Source organism: Lutra lutra, chromosome 11 (assembly GCF_902655055.1).
Source record: "Lutra lutra chromosome 11, mLutLut1.2, whole genome shotgun sequence".
Classification (NCBI taxonomy): Eukaryota; Metazoa; Chordata; class Mammalia; order Carnivora; family Mustelidae; genus Lutra; species Lutra lutra.
In genome coordinates, this window is record NC_062288.1 from 102,900,679 (window position 1) to 102,924,966 (window position 24,288).

General features: G+C 58.8%; 2 protein-coding genes across 4 annotated transcripts; both read left to right on the forward strand.

Moving 5' to 3' along the window:
- Positions 1-2,336: 2,336 nt before the first annotated feature.
- On the forward strand, positions 2,337-18,556 carry ABCB8 (ATP binding cassette subfamily B member 8). Of its 2 annotated transcripts, XM_047695895.1 has the most exons (16): positions 2,337-2,515; positions 6,352-6,664; positions 7,026-7,181; positions 7,258-7,352; positions 7,470-7,575; positions 8,339-8,500; positions 8,604-8,689; positions 8,805-8,902; positions 9,265-9,370; positions 12,284-12,317; positions 12,545-12,681; positions 12,817-12,911; positions 13,040-13,173; positions 13,904-14,051; positions 15,379-15,629; positions 16,286-18,552. In XM_047695895.1, the coding sequence occupies exons 1-16, from the start codon at positions 2,421-2,423 to the stop codon at positions 16,409-16,411; spliced, it is 2,142 nt and encodes a 713-aa protein (XP_047551851.1). In that variant the 5' UTR covers positions 2,337-2,420; the 3' UTR covers positions 16,412-18,552. The 2 variants fall into 2 exon arrangements, with proteins under 2 accessions (XP_047551851.1, XP_047551852.1); XM_047695896.1 differs by lacking the exon at positions 6,352-6,664 and having other exon boundaries at positions 2,372-2,515; positions 16,286-18,556.
- A 1,335-nt stretch (positions 18,557-19,891) lies between these two features.
- On the forward strand, positions 19,892-24,288 carry ASIC3 (acid sensing ion channel subunit 3). 2 transcript variants are annotated; one of them, XM_047695909.1, is made up of 12 exons: positions 19,892-20,314; positions 20,446-21,030; positions 21,779-21,929; positions 22,136-22,263; positions 22,415-22,610; positions 22,716-22,772; positions 22,876-23,023; positions 23,307-23,398; positions 23,498-23,577; positions 23,675-23,746; positions 23,917-23,975; positions 24,108-24,288. In XM_047695909.1, exons 1-12 carry the CDS (start codon positions 20,036-20,038, stop codon positions 24,184-24,186), a joined length of 1,926 nt encoding a protein of 641 aa, XP_047551865.1. In that variant the 5' UTR covers positions 19,892-20,035; the 3' UTR covers positions 24,187-24,288. The 2 variants fall into 2 exon arrangements, with proteins under 2 accessions (XP_047551865.1, XP_047551864.1); XM_047695908.1 differs by lacking the exon at positions 23,917-23,975.

Genomic DNA, 24,288 nt, shown 5'->3' on the forward strand with positions numbered 1-24,288 from the left:
AATCTTCGGCCACCTGGCTCAGAGCCAAGCCTCTGTGCCTGGGAGGGGTGTAAGCCAAAGAGGCAGGGGCTAAAGATATTGCAGACCAGAGAACTGTCCCCCAACTGACCACCAATTGTCCCCTCCCCAGACCTCGAGTGGGTTTAAAGGCAAGGCCAGAGAGTAGCAGCCAAAATAACACAGCAAAAAGGAACTCCTATCAGAGGAGTATAAGACTATAAGGCCGAGATGTTAAATCTTTGATTCCTTAAAATCTTGTCTCCCTTCCCCCGACGTACTCCCCAAAGATCAACAGAGAAATGCTTTAAGACCAAAAGCAAAAAGAAGAAAAAGGAAAGAGATGGTGTTCCGTTTGTCTGGTGGTACGAAGGGAAGAGGGGAGACTGCCCGCCTTCGCAGCCAGGCTGGAGGAAACTTGAGGAGGGGGAGGCAGAGGAGAACGGAGAGGCAGCTATCCTGGATAAGGGAAGCAGTTTGGAGAGCTTACACTCGAAAAGTCTCCTTGGCGTTCTATTTTTTTTTTTTTTCTTCATCCCGTTTAACACCGAAAACCCTCACCCCCAGTCCTGATCCAGTTTTGGGGGGCCGGTGAGCAGCATCAGAGCTGAACCAGCAGAGGGCAGCTGGGGGGACGGGGTTTGGAAGGGTAATTTGAATACCCAGGCATGAGCTGGCTGAGTTGAGTTCCTTGTTGCCACTTCTACGAGGAGGAGACAGCTAGTTTGTTGGCATGTCCGACGCCATTCCTGAGGCCCTGAATCACCAGGTTTCCTACTGAACGCCATTCCTGAGGTGCTGAGTCAGCCACCCAGGTGTCAGGGCCTCTGGGGCTCAGGCCTGAGGACTGTTGTAGGGGACAGTATCCATGAAATACAGAGAGAAACAAAGTGTGTCAGGAGTGTTCACTGGAGGAATGTGGTGGCAATCATGGAATTGCCCACAAAATGGGAGTCCAGACACGCCTGTTTTTCTCCTGTGCTGCCTTCCAGGGATGGGGATTGTTATAGTAGCTCAGAGCTTGCATCATTTTATCCGAGCCGCAGGAGGCAGAGCTATCAAAACGAGATTCCCTCCTTCTGGAGGGGGCATCCTAGTGCCCAAGATGGAATCCCGCATTGCAAAGCGGCTAGGAAATTCCCATCTCTCCGAGACAGCTGCCAGGGTGAGTTTTGTAGGCTTTGCCCGATCTCTCCTCAACCTCACTCACCCCAATATTCCACCACACTCACATTAGGATCCCTCCCATACTCCCAGCCTAACTTCAAGCTAATCTGGCACCTTCTTCTGCCCAGTTCCAGCCCAGACTCATCAATGGACAGCCTCCCTATCACACCCTAATTCAAGTGAATTTATTATATAAAGGGCACTTTTCAGGTGGTTCAGTCATTGAGCATCTGCCTTCGGCTCAGGTCATGATCCCAGGGTCCTGCTCAGCGGGAAGCCTGCTTCTCCCTCTCCCACTCCCCCTGCTTGTGTTCCCTCTCTCCTTTTATCTCTCTCTGTCAAATAAATAAACAGAATCTTTTTTAAAAGAGGGGGCACTTTTCTCTGCCAGGCACTTGGAGGGGAAGGAGGGTATGGATAAATGAGGAGCCACTACCCAGAAAGAAATCACAGCCCATGAGGGCTGTAGCTATGCAAAAAATCACACAGAAGAAATAAATTAATGCTCAACAGAGATACTGAACTGTGCGGTGGGAGCCTTAGGCAAGTCACTTGACTGCGGTGAGGAAGGCATCTATGGCGGGGGGGGGGGGGGGGGGGGGAGGATCTGGTGTTGCGCCTCCATAAGCTATACAGGACGTCCACACTAGTGGTTCTCAATCATTAATTAAGGGACGTGTATCAGAATCATCAGGGTAGTTTTTTCCCAAATACACGTGATTGCCGCCCCTGGAACTCTGACCTGCCTGGGAGAAAGGGGCGGGTGACAAGGAGCGTGCAGATATTTTGAAAAAATTCCCCAGTTTTGTCCCTTCCTCCCCGAGGACCGGCACTCTACACTCCTTGGAGACCCCGGGACATCTGGAGTCCGCCGGCAGCACCCATAGAACAGCCCCGAGGTCAGCGGCTGGGGCGTTACTATGGATACCCCACCGCGGAGGGGCGCCCGGGTCACACACTTGTAAGGTCACCCCAGAGCTGACCCCGGCAGTGGACGCGAGGCAATGCCCCACCTGATCAGCCCCGCCCAGCCTGGGCGGGCAGGCAGGCGGCTGTCTCCAATCACAGTTCCGGAAGGAGGAGGACCGAAAAGGCTTCCTCCAATCACAGTCTTCGGGGGGATTGACGCGTCTTTCCGCCAGTCGTCGCCGAGGCGCGAAGGGGTTGTCGGGATGGGGGCGGGAGCCAACATGGAGCCCTCAATGGGATGAGGGTGAAGCTGCCGTTGCCGGCTGCTCGTGTAGTCTCGTCCCATCATGTTGGTGCACTTATTTCGGGTCGGGATTCGGGGTGGCCCTGTCCCAGGCAGGCTGCTACCACCCCTCTGCTTCCAGACATTCTCGGCCGTCAGGTAAAAAGTGACAAAGCTCCTAGGAGCGCGGGCCGTTGACCGGCGGGCCGTCCGTGGGGCCCGCCGGGAGATGGAGTCCCGGACTCGCGCGAGGCCTGCCGGAAGTTGTAGGCCGGCCCGTGGGTGGAATGTCACTCCCCGGGACTTGGTCTCAATTATTTATAGCGACGACCCAGGTGCCAGCCGGAGACTCGGTACGTCTGTATCCGTGTGTGGGCTGGACGGAGGGCACGCTCTAGGTCGGTGACCACACCAGGTCCGTACTTCCCACCAGAGGGCGTCATGCCGCACCTGTTGAGCCTTGGGGTCGCCGCCGTTCCTGCCCCCTTCCTGTCCTGGTTCTTGGAATTGGTCTGGCAATTTGGACAAAAATTATGAATGTCCAGAGACATTTAGTATTGGTGCTGCTCCCGAGATTCAATATGAGCTGAACATAAATGGTTCCTAAATCTGGATACGTTCAGCAGAGATAAAGTCAATCTAGAAACGCGTCCATGTGTGTTCTTGTGTGTTCCCTCTACACATGCTGGTTCAAAGAGAGAGACACACGCAGGGAGGAAAGGAACGTGGACCCTGAAACTACGGCTCCAGTGTAAATGCTTTATGAGAAAGGACTGATTCCTTTCGCATCCTGGAGTAAATAACCTGCAGGCAGCCAGGCAGCTGACTGGTGGTGGTGGGTGGATGTGAACTTGGGTCATTTGGAAAGCCTATCTGATTGAAAGGGAGCAGGAGCCGGGCCAGGCTGGAGCTAGAAGCACTGTTGCCGGGAAGTAATCTGCCAGTTCTTGGCAGTGACCAAGCCCTGCTTAGAGTCTTAGTTTGGAGAAGATGAGAGAAGCTGGAAAGTAGCCATGGTGAATTATTAAAAAGTTTGAAAACAGTCCTTAGGAAAAGAGTTAGGGGTTGATATCATTTAAACCAGAGAGAAACCCAGGGAAAGACGTCAAATAACATCCAGGTATTTGTGTGTTCACAAGTGCAGTGTCTTTCAAACATGCAAGTCACAACAAGAGATCATAAAACAAATTTAGTAGGTCAGGACCATTTAGGAGTGAATATAATAGTAGACGCCTATAGAGCATGTGACTTTTGATCTCAGGGTCGTGAGTTCAAGCCCTAGGCCAGGAGTGGAGTCTACCCTTAAAAAAAAAAAAAAAAAAAGTGAGTGGCTCAGTTGGTTAAGCGACTGCCTTCAGCTCAGGTCATGATCCTGGAGTCCCGGGATCGGGTTCTCTGCTCAGCGGGGAGTCTGCTTCTCCCTCTAACCCTCCCCCCTCTCATGCTCTCTCTCTCACTCTCTCTCTCTCAAGCAAATAAAATCTTCAAAAAACTTGTTTTAAGAAGTGAATATAATAGAATACATGCGCAACAAATTAGGGAAAGTATTGTTTTGTGAAACATTTCAGTTTTGTCTGACATGTTTATTGTCCTGGGTGGCAATGCACAACATATCTCTTATTGTTGGCCTCAGTAAGTCTGAAACTTTGCAAACAGTACAGTAGCAGGTCAGGTCAAATTTTTCTCTTCTGCCTTTCCAATGAGGGCATGCACTCAACAAACAGAAGCATTTGCTGGACATCTGCTATGTGCAAGAGCTCTGCTAAGTGCTGGGAATGCAACATGAATGGAGTAGAGGTTCCTGCCTCAAGGAACGTAAAGTCTAATGGGGAAATCGGAAGCAGGGTGAGCTTCCCTGTCTAAAATTTAAGATAGACCTAAAGTACAGAGTGGAAAACAAGACATAAAAACTGGGCAGCTGGAATGGGATAGAAGGAGGCATAATAAGAGGTGGTAAGAAGCCACCCAGGCCTCCCTGGAGCAAGGGAAGGATGAGGGAGAGATGCAGTTAGCAGTGTCCGAAAATATGACAGACTATCAGAGTAAAGGGAAAACCTCATTCTATTCATTTTTTATTATTATTTTTAAAGATTTTATTTATTTATTTATTTGACAGAGATCACCAGTAGGCAGAGAGGCAGCCAGAGAGTTCAGGGTGAAGCAGGCTCCCCGCTGAGCAGAGAGCCTAAGGCAGGGCTCTATCCCAGGACCCTGAGATCAAGACCTGAGCCAAAGGCAGAGGCTTAACCCACTGAGCCACCCAGGCTCCCCTCTGTTCATTTTTTAAAAGCCCCCTCATCAATAAGGTCATTTGAATCTTTTTTTCCCCCAAAGGGATTTTTTTTTTTTTTTAAGATTTATTTGAGAGAGAGCATGCACGAATGGGGGGAAGGGCCAGAGGGAGAAGGAGAAAGAATCTTTAAGCAGACTCCCCACCAAGCATGGAGCCCAGCGCATGGGGCCCAGCACATGGGGCTCGGTCCCAGGACCTTGAGATCATAAGCTGAGCCGAAACCAAAAGTCAGCCGCTTAACTGACTGCGCCACCCAGGTGCCCCAACCTTATCTGAATCTTTGAGCATCCCACCATATGCCCTTGGCCAGGTAACTTCTGCTTCTTGTTAGAAGAAGATCCTGTCCCTCTCCAGCTTTCTCCTCTCTGCTATGATCTTAACAATGTAAGTTGGGTTATGTTATACCTCAGCCTAAACACCCCCCACCCCACCATGGTCCCCATTGCCCTCTAAAGTCCAGGTGTTCTCAAAGGACTGGGAGGCCTGCGCCCCACCCACACCACGCCACGCCTCTTCTCCCTTGTACCTCAGGCTTCAGCTTCTCTGTTCCTGTCATTTTCCATCTTCCCTACCTGCATCTGTTCCAGACACGCTTCCTGCTGCCTAGAGCTCTCCCCTACTCTCTACACACACACACACACACACACACACACACACACACACACACAGCTGCACTGCCTTCACTTGGCCAGCTCCTTCCCATTCACCCTCAGCCTCCTCAGGAGGGCCTTCCTGACTCCCTCAGACAGAAGGGCTGCTCCCTGAGGGCCCTGTCGTGCCCCTTCCCACACTCAGCAAGCTTTGTCACTAGCTGCCTGTCCTCCCCCACTTAAACCTATCCTCAGTGAGGGTGATCACAGGGTCTGTCCCGTTTATCCCTGTTCCCAGTGCCTCACAGCAGAGCGCTGGCATGCAGTAGGCACTCAGTCCGGCATGGCCATGGATCCATATGGAAACCATGGAACAGAGAAGGTGATTTTGGCCTGAGGTGACAAGATCTATCATTTGGATTATTTCTTTTTTTCTCCTTCAGCTGATAGGGAATGTGTCGCCATTTCCCCCCATGCGTTGTCACATAAGCCCTTAAGGCCTGGGAGGAGCCAGGGTGAGGGCTGCGGTGAGCCCGGACCTGCAGAAAACATGGGGCAGGCCCAGGCTCTGCCACACATGGCCTTGGTCACTGCATACGTGGCCGAGTAGAACAAGCCTGGATTCTGGAATCGCACAGCAGGGGTCTCCTCTTGTCCCCCTTCTGCTGCTGGGGGACAAAGTATTCCAGCTCCCTCAGACCCCGTGACATTTTCTTTTATCAAGTGAGGGGAAAGGCAGCTCCCTCCCAGGGAATGGAGGATTAACGCAGCAGGCCATGGACACAGGACGGGGGGACTGCTCTGCCGGCCCAGCGCCAGGCACAGGGGAGACACTTTCCCCGCCTTGCCTCTCTGAGCCGGGTTCCCCCGGACTTCTGCGTCCCCATCTGGAAAAGGAGCGCCTAGAGACTAGCTGCCATCCAGCATATCCTGTGATCAGAAAGAGCATGGGTCGGAGATGGTCACTGACCAGAGGGGCCTGTGGAGGCTGAGCAGGCCCCACTGTGTCACGGGGAGATGACAGGCTGCTGTCTCAGACCCCCGCTTGTCTCTATGCGTTCCTCTGAGGGACAGTCGGGGCCTTGAGCCGTCCGCGCTTTTCTTCCCTGCAGGTCCTCTCGTGGCTGCCACAGCTCCTGCCTCCTCAGGGCCGCAGCCCAGCTGAGGTCTCGACTCCGGGCCCACCTCCTTCGAGCACCTCCACCTCCCAGCCGAAGACCCTGTGCCTGGCGCTGGGTTGGGGGAGTCCTTCTGGGCCCCGTGGTGTTGAGTAAGTGCCCCCGCCTCGGCCTCGTGGTGCTGTGTGAGGCAGAAGAGGCCCCTCCCACCTGCTCCAGACCTTATGCCGGCGAGGCTCGCTTTAACTGGAAGCTCTTCTGGCAGTTTCTGCGCCCTCACCTACTGGTCCTGGGGGCAGCCATCGTGGTGAGATGCCCCTGTCCTTTCCCCCACGTCTGGGATGGGGAAGGAGCCACTCGGGGGTTTGGCGAGCTGTCTGGGCACAGCTTGTCTGCCTCACCAAGTCTCCGACTAGACCCCAGGAAGCAGCAAGGGCTGGCTGGCCTCAGGGACTGGAAGCCGGGGGTACCGGGAGCTCCTCCGCAGAGCAGCTGGGTGTGCAGGGTATAGGGTCCCCAAGGGCTGGCAGCCTGGGCTCTAACTCAGCCATCTCAGAGAAGCACGGAAGCAGCCAAAGCATGAGCAGCTGCAGGGGAGGCAGCACCGAAGTCAGGACCAGGGATGGGGAAGAAGACGGCCCCTTCTAAAGTCTCCCCCACTCCCCAAGCTGGCACTGGGTGCGGCCCTCGTGAATGTGCAGATCCCCCTGCTTCTGGGCCAACTGGTGGAGATTGTGGCCAAGTACACGCGGGACCACGTGGGGAGCTTCCTGACCGAGTCCCGGCATCTCAGCACCCACCTGCTCATCCTCTATGGCGTTCAGGTACAGCCACGGGGAGGGCCTGGGGGCACCCAGAGGAGCCACCCAGGCGTCCTGAGTTCCCCGGCCTCTCTCCCAGGGGCTGTTGACCTTCGGGTACCTGGTGCTGCTGTCACGCATCGGCGAGCGCATGGCCGTGGACATGAGGAGGGCCCTCTTCAGCAACCTGCTCCGGTACTGCCGCCTACGGGGTGTGGGTCAGGGTGGCTGAAGGCCTAGAGGTGGGGCGGCTCAGCCTGAACTCTGTCTCTCTCTTTCTCCTGACCTCTGGCACCCTTGACCTACCATCAGACAAGACATTGCTTTCTTTGATGCTTTAAACACTGGGCAGCTGGTGAGCCGGGTGACAACTGATGTGCAGGAGTTTAAATCATCTTTCAAACTCGTCATCTCCCAGGTCAGCTCCCCAGGCCCCCCGTGTGTACACACACACGCGCACTCTGTCTAGGGCCGACACACCAGGCAGCCCCATCCTGCCTTGCTGTTGGGCCCTGAGCCTAGGCTCATACCAAGTGAGAAGCCTGTTGTCTGCAGAGGGTGTGGGTGAGGGAATGGGGAAGTTCACAAAAGGGAGGTGCCGTGGCATCGTCCAAGGTCAGGACAGGCTGTTTCTCTCCTGTTCTGAAATTCTACCTCCCCGGAAGACCTTCCCAAGGACTCAGACAAGAGCTTTCCTGGACCGGCTTGCCAAGAGCAAAATCACCCTGGCCTGCCTTACTCCCAGAGTGCCTGGCATGCTGACAAGTGTGAAGGGGAATGAGTGAAGGCTTTTTACTGTATCGCTGATGTCCTGTCCTCATCCACCCACACTGTCACTGTGCCTGCTAGGTCACGCCGGACACTGGCCCATGGCAGTCCCGGATGACATCCCTATTCAATTCTTTCTGTTCGGTTCCTCGATCAAAAAAGCAAAGCCAACTGAGATTTGTCTGGGGGAAGGATGCTGTGGTCTGTAGACATTTTCACCTAGCCCTTTCATGCCTGCTAGTAGGGAAAGAGCTCCATTTTATGACTGGGTGGACTGCCATTTGGCCTCCCAGGGCTCAGACCTATGGCCTTGGCCTTGTGAGAGGGTAACGCCGTAGCCAGCAGACCCTTGTAAAGTCCCCCCGTTGAGGTGCTGTTGTCAAATGGCCTTCCTGCCTTCCTCCTCTCCCCAGGGGCTGCGAAGCTGCACTCAGGTGGCCGGCTGCTTGGTGTCCCTCTCCATGCTGTCCCCCCGCCTCACGCTGCTGCTGATGGTGGCCACACCCACCCTCATGGGAGTTGGCACCCTGATGGGCTCAGCTCTCCGAAAATTGTCTCGCCAGTGTCAGGAGCAGGTACCAGCATTCCTGCCCATCCCCCTCACCTGCCCCATTTCTCTCTGCCCTGCCATCCCTCCCGGGCTCCTACCTCGCTGTCTACTTCCTGGACTCCTTGCAGGTTGCCAGGGCAACGGGTGTAGCAGATGAGGCCCTGGGCAATGTTCGGACTGTGCGGGCTTTCGCCATGGAGCACCGGGAGGAGGAGTGAGTCCCAGACAGGGAAGGTCTTAAAGCAGGGAGGACTCCCCGAATGCACCCCACCAGCCCTGCACCCCGACCTGGCTGCTTCCTGACAGCCGTGCTTGGCCTCTCTCCCCAGACGCTATGGAGCGGAGCTGGAGGAGTCCCGCTGTAAGGCAGAGGAGCTAGGCCGAGGCATTGCCTTGTTCCAGGGGCTCTCCAACATCGCCTTCAACTGTGAGTGAGCAAGTCCCCCCACCCTCGACCCCAGGGTTTGGGAGCACTGGATCATGGCTGGGAATGAGCGTGGAGCAGCAAAGGACGGTCCCAGCAAGGCAGGCAAGGGGCAGTTCTCTATGTGCTTAGTGTCCTTCAGACGTCTGTCCAGTGCCAGCTGCCCGAGGCCCCCCTCCCCGCCCACACACGCACTCATTTCCAAATGAAGAAACAAAGGCAAGTCGCCATTGAAGTGATTCCATGACATTTCAGTCAGTGGGAGGCACGGCAGGGACTAGACCTGGGCTCTGACACCTAGGCTGGGCTCTGTCCTTGGCTCCTCGTCACTTCCGTGCTAACCACCTGGCCCTTTCCCCGTGCAGGCATGGTCCTGGGGACCCTGTTTATCGGGGGCTCCCTTGTGGCTGGGCAGCAGCTGACAGGGGGAGACCTCATGTCCTTCCTGGTGGCCTCCCAGACGGTGCAGAGGTGAGTGTGAGGCTGTTCCCCTCCTGAAAGAGCCTGCTGGGTCACGGGACGGGGGTGGCAGCCTGCTCTGGGGACTGCTGCCCGGCCCCTGGCTGCCCAGTTTCCTCAGGGGAACAGGGGCTGAGAGCCCCCGCCCACAGCGTCCTGCACCAACCAGATGTTAGGGAATGCGGCTGTCCTTTTCGGCCACCTAAAACAGCTCAGGAGTAATCATGATAGCTTTTTTTAAAATGATGAATTGTGGCAAAATGCACGTAACGTAAAATGTACCCTCTTGACCCGTCTTCAGCGTAGATGTAGGTAGTGTTCTGCACACGTCACGCTGTCAGCCACCAGCCCTCCTTCATCCTGCAGACCTGAAGGGCTGGGCCCGTTAACCACTAGGCCCCCGGGCAGCCTCTAGCTCTGTGCTCTGCCCACTTTGAGTCCCTCCCACAAGTGCAATCGGACGCAGTGGTTGTCCTGTGACGGGCCTGTTTCACTCAGCATAGTGTCTCCCAGGTGCGTCCATGTCACAGCCCACGGCAGGATTTCCTTCCTCCTCAAGGCTGAGTAGGATCCCATGTGTGGATAGACTGTCTTTGCCTCGCTCTTTAAGAGCTCGCCAGCAGTCCTCTGCCTGACCTTCCCAGGGACGGGATGCTCACCCCCTCTCCCGCGCTACCCACCCTGGAGCTCGGTGTGTTCATGGCTCTGAGGTCTGCCTGCCCGAGCTCTCAGCTCCCGTCGCACAAGAACCCCAAGGCCTCCCCTTCCCTTTCTCTTCTGAGCTAAACACGAGCGGTTCCTCATCCCTTCGTCTCCCCCACACGCTGTGTATATAAAAGTACGGGAAGCACAACTAGATGTTACGATAAATAATTGAAGAGTGAATATGCTGTAATAAATCACTGAAGGGTAGAGACCGGCATTACCATCAGCCACAGCAAGGAAATACAGTATTGCCCCCAACAGCCCTCCGTGCCCGTCCCCGTGGCGCGTGATGCTCATGACACACATGGCCGGGCGTGCGTCGTGTCTCACCGCCCGTTGCCTCCAGCTTCCCTCACCATCAGCCTCCTCACCATCCCAGGTAGCGGGAGCCTGTCCCAGGAGCCCCACCCTTGGCCTCACTTACGTCCGTGCTCCCTAATGGGGCCCTGTTCAGACTCTCTCTGAAGTTCAGATCCCAAGCAGCCTCATCCCTCTTCCAGCCTGGGAACTAAGACGCTCCTGACTGTTGTAGAGATGGGACATGGCCCTGACCCCAGGCTGAGCCCTGGCCTCTTGCTCTGGTCCTGAGGACCCCCATGAGCCCCACTAGTTCTATTCATACCGTCACCACATGGCCCTCCACAGGCGTGGGGATGGGGGGGCCTCCCTTTCCCAAGCCTGGCCCTCCTCCTCCAGACCCGCCTTCCCCTGGGCCCCCGCGTCCCCCCATGGCCTGAGTTCAGACTTTTTCCTTCCTGCCGCACTGCGCTGCCTCGCCCGCCCTTTAGCAGGGCTTTATCACAAACAGGAAAGCCTGGGGGTCTGTCTGCACTCCCTCTCTTGGGCTACTAGAGGGAGCTGCTCCCACAGCCACAGGCCTTAGGCCCATCCTTCTGGGGGCCCATCGCCACCTGGACACTCTTCACCTTCCACTTTAGAGGAATTAGGTCTACCGTTATTAAGGAGGCTGGTGTATTTCCTCCTGGGGTCCAGCAGGGGCGGGGAGGGGAGAGAGGCAGCCTCAACCTGGAGAGCCCGTTCTAGGTGTTCTTTTTGTGGCACCGGGTCTCTGGAAGAAATGGGGGACATCCAGACGGACCCCAGTCAGGGTCAGGCCGCCTGGTCTGCATCCAGGCCTGGACCCTGCTGGGAACGGGCCGCCCACCCGCCAGGCCTCTTGGGAGAGCCCGTGCCTACTCTCTGCGCCTTCTCGGAGAGCAGGGCCGTTACACACCGAGCCGTGGGCATCTGGTTTCTGGTTGCTGCCGGGCGCCGCTGCCAGGCCATAATGGCTTCCAGATCTCTCATGCAGCTTGTTTTCCCTTCTCATCCGCCGACAGCTCACTGTCCTGGCTCTTCCCTGCCTGATGCCTCTGGGCTCACGTTGGCGAATGCCACTAGCCCTGCGGGCCTGCCGGAACCGCTTCCTTGCGGGCTCCTCCCCCTCCTCACCCTGGAGCTGGAAGAAGTGACTTTCCTCTTCACGAGAGTCGGTCTTTCCTCTTGGAGAAGGACCTGCGTGCACACTCACAGGCGCGCGCACTGTCGCGGGCTGGCTGGCCCAGTCAGGGGCTGGTGACCAAGAAGCGTGAGTCACCTTCCAGCAGCTGACGGCCCCGCAGGCCAGAGGAGGCCACCTCTGTCTAGACAGACACGCTCGCGCCATTCCTCACGCAGGGCAAGCCCACACTAAGGAGTCTCTGGAATTTTGTCTTGAGGTCCCCCCAGAGTTCCCCTGCACCCCACCCGTGGTCCAGTAGCTTTGGTTTTCTTTCTGGGAAAGGATTCCTGTCTGTTTTTCCACCTTAATGAGCCCTTGCTCCCCTGGGAGTCCCATCGTGCTAGATCTGCCCTTGCCCCGTGGCGACGGCACCATCCCGGCACCATCCCTCGTGTTCCGGGGCCGGCCTTCACGCTGCGGGTGGCCCGCCCTCCAAGCCCCAGTCCTGAGGCCTGTGACAGCCGCCAGCCTCATCTGGCGGAGGAGGGAACAGGCGATAGTGCGGCTCGTAGGAGAAGCGACTTGCCGGCGAGCTGTCTAGTGTTGCTGGGTCCCGGCGTTGCCGCCGTCCCAGATTGCAGGAGCATTCTCGGGTCGCCTTCAGGCTGCCTGTTCCCGCCTCCCCGCCAAGTGCCGCTGAGACCCGTACCCTCCCCTCTGGCTCTGGTCTTCTCTCGGGCTTATGTCCCCTTTTGTCAGCCTTCCTCTCTTCCTCACAGGTCCATGGCCAACCTCTCCATTCTGTTCGGCCAGGTGAGTGGCAGTCGGGGGCGGGCCCCCAGGCGTGGACATCAGACCTGGGCTGGAGTCATGGCAACAGTGTCACCCATGTGCTGCAGAAAGGCAGTGTCAGACGGAGGGGTCACCCCAAGCCCCTACCCAGCCTGCGTGCGGGAGGCCGGGAGATGGTGCAGTGCTGCTGGCGGCCCTTCCCTCAGACCCCAGCCCTCCCTCACCACAGACTTTAACCCCCTCCCCAGGTGGTGCGGGGGCTCAGCGCGGGGGCCCGAGTCTTCGAGTACATGACTCTGAGTCCGTGCATCCCGCTGTCTGGGGGCTGCCGCGTCCCCCAAGAGCACCTGCGTGGGGCCATCGCATTCCACGACGTCTGCTTCAGGTCAGCATCGGCAGTGGGGGCGGTGGCATTCCCCCTGGGATCAAGCCCCCCTCGAGGTCTAGTGAGACTTGAGAGAAGACCAGGGTAGAATGGGGCCGGGAACCCGGTCTGACTAAGGCTCTCTGTCGGCTCCAGCTACCCCTGCCGCCCCGGCTTCCAGGTGCTACAGGACTTCACGCTCACCCTGCCCCCTGGCAAGATCGTGGCGCTTGTGGGCCAGTCCGGGGGAGGTGAGACGAACCCACCACCATCCCCCGCTATGATTTGTAAGGGGGAGGAGGGGCCCCTTTCCTGGCACAATGTCCGGGAACCATGCTGCTTCTGTAACCGCACCATCTCCCCGACCCCAATTCCCCAGGAAAGACCACTGTGGCTTCCCTGCTTGAGCGTTTCTATGACCCCACGGCGGGCGTAGTGACACTGGATGGACGGGACCTGCGCACCCTCGATCCCTCCTGGCTCCGGGGCCACGTCATCGGCTTCATCAGCCAGGTGGGGAGAGGAGAGGCTTTCCTCCGCACAGGCTCACCTAGGACATGTGTCTTTAACCTCCCAGACCGTCTCCCCTGTTCTCTTCGGCGGGGCGGGAGAAGGCTCTCGCCTTCTTCACTGGTCCTCCAGCGGTCAGGGGATCTCAGGCTTCCCCGGGCCAGCCCCCCGCAGCCCTGCCCTCGTCCCCAGGGCAGGAACTCCAGTTCTCAACTAAACCCATCCAAGCAGGTGGGGTGGGATGCTGTTTGAGGATTCCTGGGTTCTCTGATAAGCCTGTGATGTCCAGAAGGTCAAGAGACCCCCATACCCCCAAGAGGCAAGGCCCCACGGCCCCACCTGAGGCCCTCAGCCCTACTCCTTTCCTTCTGTTTGAGGTGGTGCTGCCCAGCAAGGGTCCATCTTCTCCCTCTGAGTGGGTGCAGAAGGCACCCTTAACCTCCTTCCCCTGCAGAAGAAAGCCAGAATGCAGACTCCCACCCCATCTCTCCAGAGAGGAGGGGCTTTGCTCTCCCAGCCACCTTCCCATCCCACTCCTCAGGGACCCTGTGCCGTGCGGGGAGCTCAGCCTTTCACACACTCATAGATTTTCTTATTTGACTTGTAAGTTTGAACTCCCCCTACTCGCCCTCCAAGAGGGCAGTTCTGGTGTAGCCAAAATTGCCCTTCCCAGTGCACCCCTCTGAGGTTCAGGGCAAAGTCAGAATGTCCCATGTGGATCTCCCATCCATAGGAGCCAGTCCTGTTTGGAACAACGATCATGGAAAACATCCGCTTTGGGAAGCCGGGAGCCACGGACGAAGAGGTGTACGCAGCTGCCCAGGAGGCCAACGCCCACGAGTTCATCACTAGCTTCCCCGAGGGTTACGACACCGTCGTCGGTGAGTCCCAGGGCGGTTTTCTCCTCGGGTCTGCAGGGCCCACGGTGTGAGAATCCAGGGGCCAGGAGAGGCCTGGCATCAGGGAAGACTAGACCTATGCAGGCGGACATGGTTCTGTGGTTCAACCACACACAGGCTGCAAAGACGGGGACACCACAGGGAGTGCAGGGACGGGACCAGCCAGGGACACAAGGGACCCGTGGCGTTGGGACCCTTCAGAGCTTCCCAGGGGCCCCCACGTCCTAAGACCTGACCAGAAGCATCGCGGTATTACCACCTCGAAATTCCTTACGCTTCTGGCTTCCGTGTCATTCCTGTTCCTTTATTCCTTAATTTAAAAATGTTTCTGTCTAGTTACCCACAGGGATTGATGGGCCTGAACAGTTCTCCCTTCTGACTTAACCTAGAAAAGGGTGTAGATGGTCCTGGAACATTGAAATATCACAGCCTCACACTAGAACATTCCCCACGTGGCTCACAGCTTTGTGCGTTCATCTCAGGGGGTCTTTTTTGCAAACTTTGGGGCCAGGTGTTTCATCCGGAGTCTTGGCCCTGTTGCGGAATGTTCCAGCACACGTCAAGGTGTGGCACAGCTGGGGTTTTCAGCTTTTCTTGGAGCCGAGGGCTCAGTCTAGCTGAGCGTCATACCTGCGAAGTGGCACCCCCTTCCTGCCCCGTCTTTAGCCATTGTCCATGGGCTGTGGCTGATCCAGCCATTTCTGCTCTTTGCTCAGTTCCCACACCACCCTGAGGGGAGGAGCTGTCCCCACACCTGTCTGGAGTGGCTCCTTCCACGTACCTCTGACCCCAGCACACTCCCAGGCCCGTCTGCGACTCGGGTCTGCCCCCACTGCTCTCTGACCGCGGTCACCAGTCACTTTCTCTAGCTCTGGGCAGTCACCTCTGCTGTTTCCTGTGGACATTGTAGACCCCAAGGGTGGTCTTCCCAGAATGCCCCGTGGCAGGCCATCACCCCACTCCAGGGCCCACATCCAGGTCCTGGATGTTCCCCCAGCGGTGGAAACCCAGCAGGCCAGAATAGAGCAGGCCCAGCCCAGCTCGGAGACCCTGCACTGGTGTGGGAGGGGCACGCGGTGACTCTGGGGTACACTGAGTCCTATGCGTGTGCAGCTCCCGCTCTCTGGTGTGAGTGTGTTCGTGCATTTGCACAAGGTTATGGGGTCAGGATGCTAAGGCGTCAGAGGCGGGACAAGTGTGCACAGTGCCAGGGAGGGGGTTGGTGGAGGGCAGTTGGGACGTTCCAGGTGGCCCCAGTGCCCCTTTGTGAAGATCGCTTCAGGCCCCCGCCCTGTCCCCTTCCCCCCAGGTGAACGGGGCACAACCCTGTCTGGCGGCCAGAAGCAGCGCCTGGCCATCGCCCGCGCCCTCATCAAGCAGCCCACGGTGCTGATCCTGGATGAGGCAACCAGCGCGCTGGACTCAGAGTCTGAGCGGGTGGTGCAGGAGGCCCTGGACCGCGCCAGCGCTGGCCGCACGGTGCTCGTTATCGCCCACCGGCTCAGCACCGTGCGCGGGGCCCACCACATCGTCGTCATGGCCCACGGCCGGGTCTGTGAGGTCAGCGGGGGGCCAGGCAGCAGCGCGGTGGGCTGGGACAGCTTCCGCCGTGGACAGAGTAGAACACGTGGCTCAGAGGAGCTGTGGGAGGGGGTGGCCTGGCCCAGGGGCCTGGGGCCGTATTCTGGAAGCAGTACCGTGTGTGGATTCGGGAGTTCCTGCCCTGGTGTCTCAGGTCTCTCTTCCTCTGTCCCATGGGAATAGTCGAGCTACATCCTGGCTCCCAGGACCAAAGGGAAGGACTCAGGGAAGTATAGAAGGGTGTAGGGGCTGAGGTCAGAAGAGGCAGCACCAGGAACCGTGATCAGGGGCCGACCAGGAGCAGCTCTCCAGAGCCTGGCTCTGCAGCGAGGCCGGGAGGCTGCATGGGGCCTGGCCCCTAGCACCCAGCTGCTTGTTCAAGTACAAGCTGGAGTCTCTGTAGAGAGATAGAAGGATTCAGATGCCCTTCCAAAATCCGGCTAAATAGAGAGGAGGCGCCAACAAATACAGAATTACCAGTGGCGATCTGTAACCAACTGTGCTTTGGGTTCATAGTGTCCCCAGAAGGGACACTGGCTTAGGAGACAGCGAGCCCAATGGCCGATAAGAAGCCAGCCCGCCTAGGGCTCTGAACTGGGCTGGGGTGATCACCTCTCCCTCCTTCCTCTCTCCAGGTGGGCACCCATGAAGAGCTCCTGACAAAAGGTGGGCTGTATGCCGAGCTTATCCGGAGACAGGCCCTGGATGCCCCAGCTCCTGACATGCCCAGAGGCTCCAGGAACTGCGACCCCAAGTCCTGAGGGCAGCTGTCTGAGGTCTGGTCGCGGCCGAGCATTGGTGCCCAGGGCCAAGGCTTAGCTCCAGGAGCTGCCAGGGACCAAGCAACCAGGACGGCCAGTGTGCTGGGGTCCAGGTGGCTGCTGTCCCCTGCTCACGATGAGACCTGGGCCTAACACTGAAGTGGGGAGGTTGGGACTGCTCCCATCCACTCCTGCTCCTGCTGCCAGGCTGCGTCCCTCCTGCTGGAGCCATAAATCACAGAGGAGGAGGCAGAGTCCCCAGGCCCCCACTCTGTTCCCTCCCTCTGCCCAGGCCCTCCCGTCCCCTTTCAGAAAACCTGCCAAGTCTCCCCTCTACCTGATAGCCTAAAGGTGTCCAGGCCCAGCTGCAGGGAATCTTTATAAATCAGGCTCAGGAAGTGGGAATGGAAATTCACACTAGGGTGGCCCACACCCATGCCAGGACCTCACCTTCCTGGACCCTGACTCCCCACTCTCCTCTGTCCCCACTGCCTCTCTGAGCCGTGGGAGAAGGAGCCCACCCCTTGGACCAGCCCCTCAAACCCAGTCCCCATTCTGAGAACAACTTCCCTTCCTTCCTACTCCATGAAGACAGTCCTTTTTCTAGATTTCATCCCCACCCCCCACACCCCCATCCAACAGAACAGGTGGGTTGGGACACCGGCCCCCGGCCCTTGGGAAAGGGGTAGGAGGGCAGGGCATGGCATGGTCTGTTCCACAAGGAGCTGGAAGCTTACAGGCTGTCTTCCCATGGCCCCGGCTCCGTGCATCTGACTCTTCGCCCATGAGATTGTGGACAGCCCCTCTTTGTGAGGACACCCTGCTCTGAAGGACACAAACGAGGAGCTGACATGTATCCTCAACTCCAGCCACACGGGTCATACAGTGCTAAGTCACCAAACTGTGAGGGACGAGTTACAACTTAGCCCCCAGGCCGATGAAACACAAAATCAGGTGGATTTATCCTGTGGCTCTATCCAAGGACAACGCCATGTTTCCGTGGCAGCCTTGATATGCAGGACAAGCAGAGTCAGCTGCGACTGGAGGCCATCGGGGGAGAATATTGGTGGCTCAGGTGTGCAGAGCTGGGGCCGACAGTCCCTGCAGCCTCTTCCGAGTGTGGTTTTGGGCCAGATGCTACTCTGGGGACAAAGCACCTAAAATGTCCTAGGGCCACAGCTAGACCCTGGTGTGCTGCCCTGCTTCCTTACCGATGAGAGGTCGCATGCCAGGGTGGCCCCAGCCCAGGCAGCAGAGCGTGGGCTCTGCGTGGCTTTGCCACCAAACACCTCACTAGTAAGTGCAGCCCGGAGCCAGCCTCAGCCCCTGTAGCCAAGCCCGCACGGGCCTGCTCACCCCTCCTTCGAGGGAGAGGCAGCAGAGGCGAGCTCCTCCTGCTCCACCAGCTCCAGCCTCCGCCACCCGAGAAAATTCCAGGTTTCTTCTGACCTCTTCAGAAGGCCTGTCCAAAGCCTGCGCCCGCCCCCGCCCCCGCCCAGCTAAGGAAATAGTGCGATCTGTGGGAGCGGTGAGCTGGGAGGCCGTGCGGCCTCAGCCTCGCCTCCTACCACTGTCCGCCGTGGGTCACATGCCTGCTGTACTTCATCCGAAGAGTTTAAGAGTCTAAATGGAGTCACCTGCGGGGCGCCGGGGTGGCGCAGTCGATTGCGTGTCTGATTCTTGGCTTCGGCTCAGGTGTATCTCGGGGTCCTGGGATCGAGCCCCATGTTGGGCTCCACGGTCAGCGCAGGCAGCATCTACTTGAGATTCTCCCTCTGCCTCTGCCCCCCCACTCGTGCGTGCACGTGTGCATGATCTCTCTCTCTAATAAATCCTTTAAAAGATAATAAATGGGATAATCTGTGGTAAAATGCTTCAGACTGACAATGCTACGGCCTCAGAAGCTGGTCCCATCCGTACAGTAAACTTAGCTACTTCCTCTTTCCAAGATCACGCGCTCATGAAGCACCTATGGCGTGTGCTGGCCTGCGACGGGGAGGACGGCCCTGCCCCCGAGGAGCTGCGGTCTTGTCAGGAGGACAGGTGATGGCAGCCCGGTGTGATCGTGGTTAGCTGGCAAACTTTCTCCCCCTCCCGGCCAGGAGCCCGCCAAGGCGAACCTGGCGACCTCACACGTTTGTGCCACAGTCGAAATAAGCTTCGGTAAATGAGTTACCGGAGACGAGCACCCGCTCTCGCGGGCCGAGACGCAGCATCTCCCGCTCCCGGACGCGTGGAGGCAGGTGAGCGTTTAACCAGATGCAGGGCCGGCACTGAGGATGACCAGCCCCAACTGTGCTCTGCGTGGAACGTCTGGCCCGACCCCTGTGGCCCTCAGCCCCCTGCTGCAGACCAGTCGGTCCTAACCTTGCAGACAGCCGCTCTACCTTTCTGGAGGCGTCTGCTCCAGAGGCTGGGAGTCCAACCCTCACCCAGCCCATCACCGCCCCCCCGACCATCTGCAGCGTCTTCAATCAGATGCCGCACTCTGCTCTCTCAAGGCCAGCGTTACCAGGTCATCTAGGCCCAAGGCACCCCAGCTGAATCAGGGACACGGAATCTCTTCCTCTAGGAAAGCTCCCCCACAACCAGCCCCGGCAAGGGCACCTCACTGGCTCCGCAGGTAGAGTGTGTAACTCTGGATCTCAGGGTTGTGAGTTCAAGTCCCACACTAGGCATGGAGCCTTCTTCAAAAAAAAAAAGGAAAGGAAAGAAAAGAAAAGAAAAGAAAAAGAATAGCACCCCCCTGCAAAACACTGCCTGCCCTGTTTCTGACGGGAGTGCGAAACTCCAGCAGTGGGGAACCTTGTGGTATCTACCAAACTACCCATACCGCTGCCTCCTGACCCAGTGGTTCTATTTCTGGGAATTTACGTCTGTGCAATGCTATTGAGAGCACCATTGTTTGCAATGGAAGACTGGAAATCCCCTGTATTCGTCGTAGGGATAGGATTGGATGAACATTGGTACATCCACATAATGGAATCAAGCAGCCATTTTTTAAAAAGGGGAAGTTTTCCGGGTACTAGATATTGCGTGGCATGCAGAATATGTTTTTAAGTGAAAAAAGATGTGAAATTATAGGGCACCTGTGTTCCCTGAAGGGAGGCAGGTAAGCATCCATGTTCGGCCTGGGATGGGGCAGGTGAGCCCAGAGCCACATTGGCAGAGCCCAGCCTCTCAGCCAGGAGGGCCTCAGCATGGAGAGGTGGGAAGAGGGTCCCTGGAGACAGACCACCCCCCGGGCATGGGATGTGCAGAGCCCTGGCTGTCCAGTGTGGCCTGCTGGGGGCTCAAAAAGAGGAGCCTGCCAGCGCCAGACTTCCCACCGCTTTCCAGCTTGGTCAAGAGCCAGCTCCTCTCTCTGTAAAGGAACAGATTATCTTGAGTGAGGTTAGTGCGAAGGGAGGAGAAGCAAAAGGAAGGAGGGACTGGGCCCAGGGTCAGCAACCGACACTCATAAGGGCTGCAGCTGGGAGTCTGTAGGGCCATTAAGGCACCCCCAGCCCCAACTTCTCTTTAGGATCCCTTCAAGCCTTACCCGGGATTGCTGCGGTTTTCTGCTGGCGCCTCTGGTCTCCACGGCCGCGCCGCCCCCCCCCCCCCCGGCAACTCACCACACTAATGGCTCAGCCTGGGCCCCCAGGGACCTTCCCTGCCCCCCAGACTGCTCCGCGGGCCCCCGGCCCCCACACTGCTGTAACCCAATCCTCTGCGGCAGCTCCAGCTCAGCAGAGCAGCCTCCAGCACAGCAGCCCCTGCTTTCCACACCAGCTGGGCCCTACCTGGTCTCTCCCGCCGAGCCCCAGGAGCCCCAGTCCGGCGCTGAGCCTAGTGGAACCCCAGCTTGCTCCTGGAGACCATCGAGCCAAGCCTGCTGCACCAGGGCCTCCCCACTTCTCGGTCTGGGCTCCTCTCCCCCTCCCTGTCCTCCCCTCGCCTCACCCACAGCGACCCCCACCTGGCCACCCGAATCCTCTCAGCACCTCCTGGTTCTCAGACTGACCCTCTTTCCTCCTTCCAAACCCCTGCAGCCTGGTCACCACTCCCCGACCCTCTCAGTGTCCCCCGCCCCGGGCCTCGGCATGAAGCCCCATCCCGGGCCAGAGGAGGCTCGGCGGCCGGCCTCAGACATCTGCGTGTTCGCCAGCAGCTGCACCCTGCACGGGCTGGGCCACATCTTTGGCCCCGGGGGCCTGACGCCTCGCCGAGGGCTGTGGGCCACCGCCGTGCTCCTGTCGCTGGCCGCCTTCCTCTACCAAGTGGCTGAGAGGGTGCGCTACTACGGGGAGTTCCACCACGAGACAGCCCTGGACGAGCGTGAAAGTCACCGGCTCACCTTCCCCGCTGTCACCCTGTGCAACATCAACCCGCTGCGCCGCTCGCGCCTCACACCCAACGACCTGCACTGGGCCGGGCCGGCACTGCTGGGTGTGGAGCCCGCTGACCATGCCGCCTTCCTGCGTGCCCTGGGTCAGCCCCCTGCACCACCCGGCTTCATGCCCAGTTCCACCTTCGACATGGCTCGACTGTACGCCAGGGCTGGGCATAGCCTGGAGGACATGCTGCTGGACTGCCGCTACCGAGGTTGGCCATGCGGGCCTGAGAACTTCACCGTGGTGAGCTGGTCACGAGCCCGGCACTGCCAGGCACCGGGCTAGCCCCTGTCCATCCGGGACCCGGCATCCCCAGTCTTGCTAGCCCAGGCTCCTCCAAGGCCAGGGGACCTTAACACCCATGCCAGGGATCCTTCCCTTTCCAGCCAGGCCGCAGCTCCCCATCCCACCAGGGCGTTTCTGTTCAGCCCAGGAGACTGTGCTCCTTGGGGTCCCCTCCCTGTCACTCAGCTGGACCACAATGTGCAAGGTCATGCCTCCCAGCACAGGACACTCACCCAGGCTGGCTCTGGGCCCAAGTTCTGGGCCAAGGAGACCCTGCTCCTGGGGGTTGGGGGGAATCTAGTGGGACTGTTCTAGGGCAGAAGAGCCCTCTGTGCTGGGGAGTCAGCTTGTTTTCCCTCTACCTCTTCAACGTTCTGCTAGTTCTGGAGGAGGGCAACCGAGACCCACTTCCTTTCTTGCCATTCTCCAAAGAAACACTTGTCCCATAGGCTGTGCCCTGGGCTGGGGAGTGGGAGGTTGGGGAAGGGAAGGAGGGGCTGGAGTGATGGGAACCCATGAGGGTCCCACTCTATGTGCCAGTATGAGGGACGGACTGGGGTGTTGAGATGTGGATTCAGTGGCCAAAGAGACCAAATGGAGGGCAGGGAGAGGAGAGGTCTCGTCGTTCTCATGTTTGCCTGGGGGGAAGGGCTGGCTGGGCTCCTTGTATGCTGGTGAGGTCTGTCCCGTGTCTGCTCACCCACAGATCTTCACCCGGATGGGTCAGTGCTACACCTTTAATTCTGGCGCCAATGGGGCAGAGCTTCTCACCACTCCCAAGGGCGGCATGGGCAACGGGTTGGAGATCATGCTGGATGTGCAACAGGATGAGTATCTGCCCGTGTGGAGGGACATGGGTATGGGACCCACGGGTCAGGCTGGAAGCGTGGCGCAGTTGGGGTACGAAAGGCTCTGGGAGGGAGAGGAGGCACTAAGAAGGGCCCTAGAGCACATTCTTTCCCGTGAAAAGGGGGCAGGGTTGGTGGGTCACAGTCCTGGGGAGGGAGGACTGAAGCAGGGGGTGTCCTGAGACACAGGCCTCAGGGTCCCCTTTCCCCTGCAGAGGAGACCCCGTTTGAGGTGGGGATCCGAGTGCAGATTCACAGCCAGGAGGAGCCGCCCACCATCGACCAGCTGGGCTTCGGGGCAGCCCCTGGCTACCAGACCTTTGTGTCCTGCCAGCAGCAGCAAGTATCCCTACCTCCACCCCACCAACGCCCCCAAGCCCCTCCTCCGCCCACAGCACCTCAGAGGGTCGGGGGGGGGGTTCCCCACCCCTCTGCGCCGCCAGCAAGGTGACCCCCACATTGTACCTGGTGCTTCCTTAACCAACCAACTACAGCTGAGCTTCCTGCCACCACCGTGGGGCGACTGCAGCTCCGCATCTCTGGACCCCGACTTTGAGCTGGAACCTTCGGATCCCCTGGGTCCCCCCAGCCCCAGCCCCCACTCTCCCTATAGTCTAATGGGGTGTCGTCTAGCCTGTGAGACGCGCTATGTGGCTCGAAAGTGCGGCTGCCGAATGATGCATATGCCTGGTAAGGGGCTGGTGGGGGCGGAGGAGGGGGTTCCGGGTCGGGTCGGGGCAAAGGGGCCTAGAGGGGGGCAGTTGGTGAAGCTGTCTCCTCCCCCACCACCCCAAGGCGGCGCGCCAGTGTGCAGTCCCCAGCAGTACAAGGACTGCGCCAACCCGGCGCTCGGTAAGGCGCGAACTTCTCTGTCAGCCCCGCCCCTGCTCCGCTCAGCCCGCGACCCGGACCCCGCCGTTCGGGTGGCCCTGACCCAGGCGACTGTGGCCCCTAGACGCCATGCTGCGGAAGGACGCGTGCACCTGCCCCAACCCGTGCGCCAGCACGCGCTACGCCAAGGAGCTCTCCATGGTGCGGATCCCGAGCCGCGCCTCCGCCCGCTTCCTGGCCCGGAAACACAACCGCAGCGAGGCCTACATCGCGTGAGCCGGGCCGGCGGGGGACGGGGCGGGCCCCCCCACTGCGGGCGAGCCTTCGTGCGCACACGCGGGTGGCGCACCAGTGTGCACGTCACCACCGGGCTCCTGGGCCTCTGGGCCAACTGTTTAACCTTCTGACACCGTCTCTCCTGCAAATGGGGTCCATGACGCCGGTCCCAGGGCTCTTAAAGGAGTCCCAGACAGGAAGCAGGTCGCACACCTGTTTCCTCCCAGCAGCCGGCACCAGCGGGTGTCCAAAGAGCTTTCCTGCCCTCTTTTCCTCCAGAGAGAACGTGCTGGTGCTGGACATCTTCTTCGAGGCCCTCAACTATGAGACAGTGGAGCAGAAGAAGGCCTACGAAGTGTCGGAACTGCTTGGTGTGTGCGCGCAGGGGGCCCACACAGGGCACCCAGGAGTCTGGGGAGGTGTGGGCAGGGCAGGTGGCTGTGAGCTGATGGGTAACCTGGGCTCCGCAGGTGACATTGGGGGCCAGATGGGGCTGTTCATCGGAGCCAGCCTGCTCACCATCCTTGAGATCCTGGACTACCTCTGTGAGGTGGGCCTGAGCCCCAGCTGGGGGAGGGGAAAGGAATCAGGCCACAGGACCTGGAGCAAGGTGTGCACTGGCCACTTCCCCCACTGCTTGCCCCTAGGTGTTCCGGGACAGGGTCCTGGGATACTTCTGGAACCAAAAGCACTCCCAAAGGCATTCTAGCACCAATCTGGTAACAATCCCTTCTTGTCCAACATGGGCGCTCAGCCCTTCCCCTGAAGCCTAGAACACCATCCCCACCCAGCTGAGGAAAGAATGGTGGGGGAGGAGCGTGCAGTGACCTCGGCTGGTCCTGGGAGGGAGGACTCCTCCCCACCTCTGACCCTTTCCCTCCTCCCACAGCTTCAGGAAGGGCTGGGCAGCCACCGAACCCAAGGTCCCCACCTCAGCCTGGGCCCCAGGTAACAAGAAATGGCCCCCTATTTCAAGGGAGGGGGGGCAGGTCCCATCTAGAGGGTGCCATTCAGGTTCAGGAGGGCAAGGCAGTGGGTTCAAGGCCTCCTGTCCCAGCGCTGTGGTCTGGGTCGCACCAGGCCTCCCACACCTACCTGTGCTGTCACCAAGACTCTGTCTGCCTCCCACCGCACCTGCTACCTCGTCACACGGCTCTAGACCTGATGTCTGTGTCTTCAGGGCTGCACCCTCACATCCAGGACGGGCCCTGCCTGCTCATGTCTCTGCCATCTTCACCCCAAATAAAGTTCTAGTGCCTCA

Excerpts from the sequence above, each read along its gene's own strand:
- ABCB8 (XM_047695895.1), top strand. The coding sequence starts at position 2,421 with ATGTTGGTGCACTTATTTCGGGTCGGGATTCGGGGTGGCCCTGTCCCA. Across the intron at positions 6,665-7,025 it reads TCCTGGGGGCAGCCATCGTG|CTGGCACTGGGTGCGGCCCT; the intron begins GTGAGATGCCCC and ends CCACTCCCCAAG. Across the intron at positions 12,912-13,039 it reads TGTGGGCCAGTCCGGGGGAG|GAAAGACCACTGTGGCTTCC; the intron begins GTGAGACGAACC and ends CCAATTCCCCAG.
- ASIC3 (XM_047695908.1), top strand. The coding sequence starts at position 20,036 with ATGGCTCAGCCTGGGCCCCCAGGGACCTTCCCTGCCCCCCAGACTGCT. Across the intron at positions 22,264-22,414 it reads TGTCCTGCCAGCAGCAGCAA|CTGAGCTTCCTGCCACCACC; the intron begins GTATCCCTACCT and ends AACCAACTACAG. Across the intron at positions 23,399-23,497 it reads CGAAGTGTCGGAACTGCTTG|GTGACATTGGGGGCCAGATG; the intron begins GTGTGTGCGCGC and ends TGGGCTCCGCAG.